Source organism: Sapajus apella, unplaced genomic scaffold, assembly GCF_009761245.1.
Source record: "Sapajus apella isolate SASKATOON/1434 unplaced genomic scaffold, GSC_monkey_1.0 scaffold97, whole genome shotgun sequence".
Taxonomy (NCBI): Eukaryota; Metazoa; Chordata; class Mammalia; order Primates; family Cebidae; genus Sapajus; species Sapajus apella.
The window spans coordinates 4,379,444-4,388,413 of record NW_022437037.1 but is presented as its reverse complement, the minus strand read 5'-3'; the positions used below and the strand labels follow the sequence as shown (position 1 = coordinate 4,388,413).

The 8,970-nt window shown below is 59.8% G+C and overlaps 1 protein-coding gene across 2 annotated transcripts; it reads left to right on the top strand.

Annotated features, from left to right (window-relative positions):
* The first annotated feature begins 3,303 nt into the window (after nt 1-3,303).
* ASB6 (ankyrin repeat and SOCS box containing 6) lies at nt 3,304-8,407 on the top strand. Of its 2 annotated transcripts, XM_032257551.1 has the most exons (6): nt 3,304-3,581; nt 4,610-4,791; nt 5,804-5,910; nt 5,999-6,107; nt 6,631-6,717; nt 6,865-8,407. In XM_032257551.1, exons 1-6 carry the CDS (start codon nt 3,469-3,471, stop codon nt 7,530-7,532), a joined length of 1,266 nt encoding a protein of 421 aa, XP_032113442.1. In that variant the 5' UTR covers nt 3,304-3,468; the 3' UTR covers nt 7,533-8,407. The 2 variants fall into 2 exon arrangements, with proteins under 2 accessions (XP_032113442.1, XP_032113443.1); XM_032257552.1 differs by lacking the exon at nt 5,999-6,107 and having other exon boundaries at nt 6,865-6,969.
* The last annotated feature ends 563 nt before the right edge of the window (nt 8,408-8,970 follow it).

The window sequence follows — 8,970 nt, the reverse complement described above, 5'->3', positions numbered from 1 at the left end:
ACCCCATCTCTACCAAAAATACAAAATTAGCCGAGCGTGGCGGCGCACGCCTGTAGTCCCAGCTACTCTGGAGGCTGGGGCAGGAGAATTGCTTGAACCTGGGAGGTGGAGGTTGCGGTGAGCTGAGATCACGCCATTGCACTCCAGCCTGGGCGACAAGAGTGAGACTCCAACTAAAAAAAAAATGGTATGTTCAGTCCTTGCCCTGTCACCTGGAATGTGACCTTGTTGGGAAAAGGGGTCTTGCCGATGTCATCAAATGAAGCCATGGCTGTGATGGGGTTTTGGGTGGGCCCTGTGAATCCGGGGACTGGGGCCATTTGAAAAGGACAGGGGGATTTGGACAGTGGCGCAGACACAGGAAAGAAGGCTATGTGGAGACAAAGGTGGGTGGGGACTGGGGTGCTGCTGTCCCAAGCCGAGGCACACCTGTGGTCACCAGGGGTGGAAGAGGTAGGAACGGGACCTTCTCTGGAGTCTTTGGAGGGAACGAGGTCCTGCCCACACCTTGAATTTGACCTTTGAGCCTCCTGGACTGTGGAGAAGGGAATTTCCATTGTTTTGAGCCACCAGGTTTGCAGCACCTGTTACACAGCCCTAGGGCAAAAGTGGGGCTCAGACCAAGTCATCCCACCCAGCTCTGCCAGGACCCCGTGCGGCTGACCTCCCCCAGTTCCTCACCATGAGCCCTTGGGTAGGTCTGGCCTCCGTCTCCTGAAGGCTGAGGGCCATCGCATAGGTAGGAAGACCAAGGCCTGGCCTGCCACGGACACGGTGTCATGTGATCAAATGTGTTGTGTGCTCAAGAGGTGAAGCCCCTGGGTCGCCTGAGAGCGGCCGCACTGCTCAGGGCGTTATGATCCATTGAGAGGGCGGGGGCTCTTCAGTCGAGACAGACACCTCCCAACCCGCAGAGTCGCCCCCTCCAGATGCTCATCACTGTCCGGTGAGAATTTGGGCCCTTCTGATTTTTACAAGGCAAGCTGCAAATCTCCATTTCCCTGTGGGCAAAATTTCACTTGGGAAGATACTGCTTTCCCTCAGCAAGAAGCAAGGCAGACATGTGCGGGAAGCCGCAGACCCTGCGGTCTGTGGCTGCTTCTGGGAGGCCCAAGCTGGTGTGGCCCCAAAGAGGCTTCAACCCAGCTGCCCACCCCCAGCCCTCCTCCTGCTCCTTTAGGCAATGGAAGAGGAAGCAAACTGAGGCATTCTGAGTGCCTGGCAGGGGACGGTTTCCGAGGGCCTGTCACTGGATCTGACAATAGCTTCGACCACCAGAGCCAGCGGTCACCAGCCGCTGCTGCCCCTCAGCCTTGCGGGTCAGGGTTCATTGCTGGACCGACATGTGGGTCAGTTTGCACAGTTTGCTTTGCTCATGATAGAGGGCCTTAAAAATGATTAATCCGGCCGGGCGCGGTGGCTCGCGCCTGTAATCCCAGCACTTTGGGAGGCCAAGGCTGGCGGATCACCTGAGATCAGGAGTTCGAGACCAGCCTGACCAACATGGAGAAACCCCGTCTCTACTAAAAATACGAAATTAGCCAGGCCTCGTGGTGCATGCCTGTAATCCCAGCTAGTCAGAAGGCTGAGGCAGGCAGGAAAATCACTTGAACCTGGGAGGCAGAGGTTGCGATGAGCCAAGATGGTGCCATTACACTCCAGACTGGGCAACAAGACGGAAACTCTATCTCAAAAAAAAAAAAAAAAGTTTAATCTTAAAACCCATCGGATTGCCTTGAAATGCGCCTTTAAATGTTTTTTCCTGGGCTGGGCAACTGTCACTGTCTGGCAGGTGCCAGGGAGAGGCACCCAACCTAGGGGAGTGAGGTCCCGGGGGCCAGCACTGTGATGTGGGCGGCTGGGGCGGGGGAAGCCCCCTTCATCCTCGGCTTCCCAGGACCAAGAAGACGTCAAGGCTCCGTGCAGACTCTAGGTGGTAGAGGAGGCTCACATCGTGGCGGGATAGGGGGTACCTTCACTCCAGAAAAGTGTTTTTTCCAAGGCAAGCGGGAAGTCTCCACTTGCATGTGAGGAGAATTTCCCGATTTCACTCAGGGAGAAGATATTTCTTTCCTGCGGCGAGAACCAAGGCAGAACTGTGTTGGGAGCCGCGGACCCTGGGCCTGGAGCTGCTTCTAGGAAGCCCAAGCTGGTGCGGCCCTCGGGGGCTTCAACCCGGCTGCCCACTCCCCCCTCCTTCCTCATCCAGAGGGTTTTGGTTCCTTCCTGATGGACTCCACTTCCACGGACACTTACAGAGCACTGGCTCCAGGATCTCGGGTGAGTGTGATTATATCTTTTTTTTTGAGATAGAGTTTCGTTCTTGTTGCCCAGGCTGGAGAGCAGTGGTGCGATCTCTGCTCACTGCAACCTCCACCTCCCAGTTTCAAGCAATTCTCCTGCCTCAGCCTCCCACGTAGCCGGGATTACAGACGCGTGCCACCACGCCTGGCTAATTTTTTTGTATTTTTAGTAGAGATGGGGTTTCACCCTGTTGGCCAGGCTGGTCTGGAACTCCTGACCTCAGGTGATCCGCCCGCCTTGGCCTCCCAAAGTGCTGGGGATTATACCCATTTTACAGACGAGGAAATCCAAATTCAGAGCCAGGAGGTACCACACTCCCGTGCTCCCAGCTTCTCAGGCGGCAGAACCGCCTGAGCCCAGGAGGTGGAAGCTGCAGTGAGTCGTGATCACTGCACTCCAGCCTGGTCGACAGAGCGAGACCCTGCCTCTAAAAAATACACAAGATGCATTGAGTCCATCGGGGCAGAAGTGGAGAGGGCTGGCAGCCGGCCTGGCCACGTGCTCCCTGGGACAGAGAATAAGGAACTGAGGACGGGACACGCGGGGACCCTGGTCCTCCTCACTCCAGTCAGCGGGCCGGGTGGTGACAGAGGTGGCCCGGCCCCTCCTCAGGGAAGGCGAGAGCCGGGCGAGCCGGAAGGGGCAGTGGCTGATGAGCGCGGCGCTCAGAGGCGCCCAACGGGAGTGGGGCAGCGGCAGGGCCGGAGGGCACAAGCGGCGGAACTCGGACGGCGCCCAGCGGCCGCGGGCGGGATCGCAGGGAGAAGCCGGGCCGGGCCGGGCCGGGTCCTGGCAGGAAGGGGCGGGCCCGCCTCGGTCTCGGATCGGGCTTGGCTCGGGTCCGCGACCTCGACTCCACTGGAGCCGCCCCCTTGGACCTCGACCCAGTCCGCCTCCCGGCCGCCCTCCGAGACGCGCCGAGGTCCTCCGAGCCGGCAGGGGGCGCTGTGGCCACGCGCTCTGCCCTGAGCGGACGCAGGCCGGAAGTGCGAGGGTCACTTCCGGCGGGGGCGCGGCTTGGGCTGAGGTAGGGACCCGGCCGGGCGCAGGGACTGGAGCGGCGGAGCAGGTGGGGTCCGTGGCCGCTGCAGCGCTCTGGTCCGCGTTTGGGCATCTCGGCCTCGGCGGAAAGCGCAGCCGCCCTACCGCGCGGGGCCCGCGGCGATGCCGTTCCTCCACGGCTTCCGGAGGATCATCTTCGAGTACCAGCCGCTGGTGGATGCGATTCTGGGCTCCCTGGGGATCCAGGACCCCGAGCGGCAGGAGTCCCTGGACCGGTAACTCGTCCCCTCCCGTGGGCTGGCCGAGGCCGCTCCGACCCCGCGGGAACCCGCTTGACAGAGGAAGGGACGGGCGGAAGCCGGCGGCGAAGGGCAGGGAGGGCTCGAGGGCGGGGGCTCGCGGGTGTCGCAGGGCCTCCGCCTCAGCTCCCACCCTGTCGCCTGCCCGTCCTGTGCCACCCCCCGCTCGGGTCCTGGCAGGGGAGCAGGGTGGAAGCCGCGAGGCCTCAGAGCAGTGCAAAGGGGGGCTTTTGTAGCAGTTTGCACCTTCCTAGACAAGAGCTGGTCTATCGTGGGCCTGCGGGAAGGGTGTCGGGGGCGATTCCGCCTTCACTGCCCAGGGTACTGGGCGCCTGGGGTCCACCAGCGGCTCAGCAAAGGCCCCGCCGTCCTGGCGCGGGGGCTGCAGTGGAGGGACTGCAGCGGCGCCCGAGGTGGAAGGGAGGAGAGCGCGGCGGGAAGGGCGCTCCGGTGCTGGGGGGATGTCAGCTGGAATTTCCAGCATGTGGTTATGATGAGTCTCTCCATCCAGGGACTCTGGTGGAAACGTTGGCGTTCTTCATCAATATCAGCTAAAGGTCTCAGTGTGAGGGGAGGGAGGACGCCGCGTTGCTGTCCTGGCCGCGGGGGTTGCCGGGGCTGCAGTCCTGCAGCTCTGAGCGCGAAGGGCTTTCTGGGGAGGGAGAGTCAGAGTCGGCCTTGGGCTCTTGGCCTCCAGGGTTCCCTTCAGTCCCAGCAGCCCAGGTGTGTGAGGCTTTGTACCCAAGCCTGGGACCAGACTCTGGGCAGCTTGGGAGGAGACAGCAGACAGGCCCAGCCCGTTCTCTGCAAATCCGAGTCTGCTCCCGTCTTTAAGAGATGCACCTGGCCCTCTCTACTTCAGAGCTTCTCCCAAGCCTCCGTGCCCCACAGAGCCGGGCCCCTGCTTGCTGACTGCAGCAGGACACCAAAGGCCACGCACCCACAGGCTGCCCGGTCAGCGGGTCCCACAGCTGTGCCTACCCTCAGCCTCTGTCCTGCCGCAGACCCAGTTATGTCACCAGCGAGGAGAGCCGAATCCTTGTTCTCACCGAGCTGCTGGAGAGGAAAGCCCACTCTCCCTTTTACCAGGAAGGCGTGAGCAACGCCCTGCTCAAGATGGCTGAGTTGGGGCTGACACGAGCTGCCGACGTTCTCCTGCGGCATGGGGCCAATCTCAACTTTGAAGGTCAGCTAGAGCCCCGGGGGTGGGGAGGCGGCTTAAACATGGCCCTGTGCTGAGTGGGCGCCCATGTCTCCAGCCTCGGGTTCTGAGGAATGACTTCCTCCCCCACAGTTTATTTCCTGGGTGGCAGCAACTAAGGAAACTCCCATCGTGTGGCTTCCCACACCATGCGGGTTTTCACATGGCTCTTCCCACCTCTGTTCCAAGAGCCAGTGTTGCTGCTTCTACTGTGTGATTGATTAGCAAACTTTCCCCAGCTCCCAGATTAATCCCCACTTCCATTAACCTGAAAATGTGGCTGCTGGCACTGTGCCCAGAGCTAAGGGAAGGTAATTTTCTGCCACTTAACTCTGAGTCAGTTTGTGTTTTTTTCTCATGCCATAGAGAGAGGGAAAAACAGGCCACAGTCACGGCAGGACATGCTGGCTCTGGCTCCTGAGTGCCAGGGGTGGAGATGGAGCCATGCACCTTTCTCTCTGGCTTTCACCCCAGGGAGGGCAGGGTTAGTCAGGAGCCAGGCAGGGCTGCCTTGTAACCTCCTGGGGGCCTGATGCCACCAGGCACATCTCCTTTCCCCATCCGAAGACAGGCTTGGAGGCTGCTGGGCTCTTGGAGGGTCAAGGAGCTGAGACGGGAGGGCGGGTTCTGAAGCCAGTGCCTTGGAGACCAGCTTGGAGAACCTGGCTGTTACTACCAGGCCTACAGAGTGGGGTAGCCACGGAGCTGCAGCCTAATACGGCTCCCAGCCATCCTGAGAGGGTGCCCCGTTTTATGGTCCCCTCTTACAGAAGAGGAAACTAAAGCCCCAACATCTTAAGTATTGTGCCCACTAGAACATCCCAAGGGCCCTCTGGTATCTGGTGAGACAGCTCTGTCCTAACCCTTGATGGTGACAGGAGCCTGGGCCTGTGGCTTCTGGACACTTGAGGTGTGAGTGTGGGGCTGGGCTCTGGGTCGGGGGCCCCATGAGAATGTGGAGAGGCAGGACCCACACAAGCTGCATCTGCACCTTCAGACCCAGTCACCTACTACACGGCTTTGCACATTGCCGTCTTGCGGAACCAGCCGGACATGGTGGAGCTGCTGGTGCATCACGGGGCCGACATTAATCGGCGGGACCGGGTGAGTGCCAGTTCAGCCTGCTTTGAAGTTGGGGGGCGGGGGCCTGAGCAGCTTCCCAGGCCAACCTGGCTGTGCTTGCTTGGCTCAGATCCATGAGAGTAGCCCCTTGGACCTGGCCAGCGAGGAGCCTGAGCGCCTGCCCTGCCTGCAGCGTCTCCTGGACCTTGGAGCGGACGTCAATGCTGCTGACAAGCATGGTGGGTGCCTCCTGCAGGAAAGCAGGACAGCTGGGCCCCCAGGCACCTTGTGGGGGACCCCCAGGGTGTGCCAGGACGACAGCTAGGTGGGCAGGCTGGATGCTGGCCCTGGCTGGTGGCACAGCACAGCTGGGCACATGGGAATTCTGCCGACTTGCTGAGCTTAGGCTTTCGAGAGGCAGTGCAGTCATTGTCCCTGTGCTGGCCCTCAAGGGCCGTCTATAGGAAGAAATAGGGTATGTGTGTGCGTTTAGCTTCCAAGAAACAATGGCTGCCTGGCAGGAGAGGCCCAGCCCGCATCTCAGGTAGCCACTTGGGTCCTGAAAAATCCTATTTTTCCTGGCCTTTCCACTCCCACTTCTCTGGGTGGAAAGGGAATGGCCAGCAGCCCGTCACCCTCAGCCCTCCCCCAAGCTGAGAGCTGTCTCTGAAAGTTCATCTTCTGATGCTCTGTGTCTGGGTTGCCCTGACTGGGGCTTCCTGGCCTCCCGCTCCTCTTCGCTCTCCCTTCCTCCCTCCCTAGGAAAGACCGCTCTGCTCCACGCTCTGGCCAGCAGTGACGGGGTGCAGATCCACAATACTGAGAACATCCGGCTCCTACTGGAAGGAGGTGAGGCGGGCGCGTTCCGAGGCCTTGTCCCCTCACCTGTCGTGTGCACTTCAGTCTGCGGGCTGTCCCTGCCCCTTTAGTGTGTGCTGCCGCTGTGTCAGGGCTGCAGGCCTTCTCCCAGCATCTCTTGTTCTATGGCTCTTCTAGGGGCCGATGTCAAGGCCACCACCAAAGATGGGGACACGGTATTCACCTGCATCATCTTCCTGCTTGGTGAGACTGTGGGAGGGGACAAAGAGGAGGCCCAGATGATCAACCGCTTCTGCTTCCAAGTCACACGGCTGCTGTTGGCGCACGGGGCTGACCCCAGTGAGTGCCCGGCCCACGAGTCCCTCACCCACATCTGCCTCAAGAGCTTTAAACTGCACTTCCCCCTCCTGCGCTTCCTGCTGGAGTCCGGAGCCGCCTACAACTGCTCCCTGCACGGCGCGTCCTGCTGGTCCGGCTTCCACATCATCTTCGACAGGCTTTGTTCCCACCCAGGCTGCACGGAAGACGAGAGCCACGCGGACCTTCTGCGCAAAGCTGAGACTGTCCTGGACCTCATGGTGACCAACTCTCAGAAACTCCAGCTGCCTGAAAACTTCGATATCCACCCTGTGGGCAGCCTGGCAGAAAAGATCCAGGCGCTCCACTACTCCCTGAGGCAGCTGGAGAGCTATCCCCCGCCCCTCAAGCACCTGTGCCGTGTGTCCATCCGGCTCTACCTTCAGCCGTGGCCTGTGGACGTGAAGGTCAAAGCCTTGCCTCTGCCCGACAGGCTGAAGTGGTACCTTCTTAGCGAGCACAGTGGCACCATGGAAGATGACATCTGACAGGTCTCAGGCTACAGGAATGGGGGCATGGGCAGCTTAGGTCAGCTTGGTGGTGGAACCTGGGACAACCTTAGAGGAGGATCTTTCTTGATCTGGGAGAAGAGACGGGATCCTTCACGAGAAAAGCCAGCCAGGCAGAGCTGGAGGCTGTGATGACTCCAGTGGTGGTGTGGCTCCGTGTCTTCCAGAGACTGCCCCTTCCCCCAGCGGCACTCCCAAGTCTCACCCATGTTGGAAAAAGGGACAGGGCTTAGATTTAAGTCATATTTATGTCCTCTGAATTGGAGGGCAGCACCAGGGCATTTGCAGAAGCTGGGCGGGACCAAGGCTCAACGTTCCCAGGGCTGCGGGGATCTCGTTTGCTACGGATGGCAGTACAGCTGGAGGTCAGGAAGCCTGCGCGGGGCTGCCAGCAAGGCCTCACCCCTGCCCCTTTTCCTTCCAGGTTCTGTTACAGTGTGTGTCTGGTGGGTTCTGGGGGAGAAGGCACTAGGGGCCACCACAGGCTTGTCTTCATGGTATTGAAAGCCAAGCTGTCCCCCGCTGGTTGCTGTCACTCTGGGGCCAGGTCTGCCATGGCCCCACCCACCAGAACTGTGCTCTGGGGGCAGCTGTGCTTGTGCCAAACCCAGGGCCTCAGCGACCATGACTTCTGCTAAAAAGCAATCATGAGTACGCGGCTGGGGCCAGCCCTCTGAAGGGTCTCCTGTGAGGCACTCACTTTGGAGCAGGCTGAGCCCACTGTACTGCCCAGCAGCGAGCCCTCAGTCCCTTCCAGGTTGCGTTGGTCATTGTGGATGGTGTAAATGCCTCTGGGGATAACTGAGGCGACTACGTGACATATTTATAAGATTAAACGGACTTTGGCCTTAACAGTCCTTGTGTATCAGGATAAAAGGTCCCACGGCAGTGGGTAAGGTAGGAGGCGGCAGATGAGAGGAGAAGCTGTGTTTGGGGTTTGTTTCCAAGTCTTTGCAAAGAAGCACCACTCCAGACTGGCCAGGGCCCCACACTGTGGGGGTCCCATTTTATTTTTATTTTTTCTGAGACAGAGTCTCACTCTGTTGTCCAGGCTGGAGTGCAATGGCGCGATCTCAGCTCACTGCGACTTCCGCCTCCCAGGTTTAAGCGATTCTCCTGCCTCACCCTCCTGAGTAGCTGGCATTATAGGTGTCCGCCACCACACCTGGCTAATGTTTGTATTTTAGTAGACGGGTTTCACCATGTTGGCCAGGCTGGTCCCAAACTCCTGACCTCAGGTGATCCGCCCACCTTGGCCTTCCCAAGTGCTGGGATTACAGGCGTGAGCCAGTGCCCAGCCCCCATTTTATTTTTTACTTTAAATGCCTGTCAGGGAGCAGCCTCAAGCCCAGAGAAGAGTGAGGCTATGGGCATCTTCCCTTGCTGCAGGCTGCTGTAACGCTCTAAAGTCCCCAGG

Excerpts from the sequence above, each read along its gene's own strand:
- ASB6 (XM_032257551.1), top strand. The coding sequence starts at position 3,469 with ATGCCGTTCCTCCACGGCTTCCGGAGGATCATCTTCGAGTACCAGCCG. Across the intron at positions 3,582-4,609 it reads CGGCAGGAGTCCCTGGACCG|ACCCAGTTATGTCACCAGCG; the intron begins GTAACTCGTCCC and ends GTCCTGCCGCAG. Across the intron at positions 6,718-6,864 it reads CCGGCTCCTACTGGAAGGAG|GGGCCGATGTCAAGGCCACC; the intron begins GTGAGGCGGGCG and ends TGGCTCTTCTAG.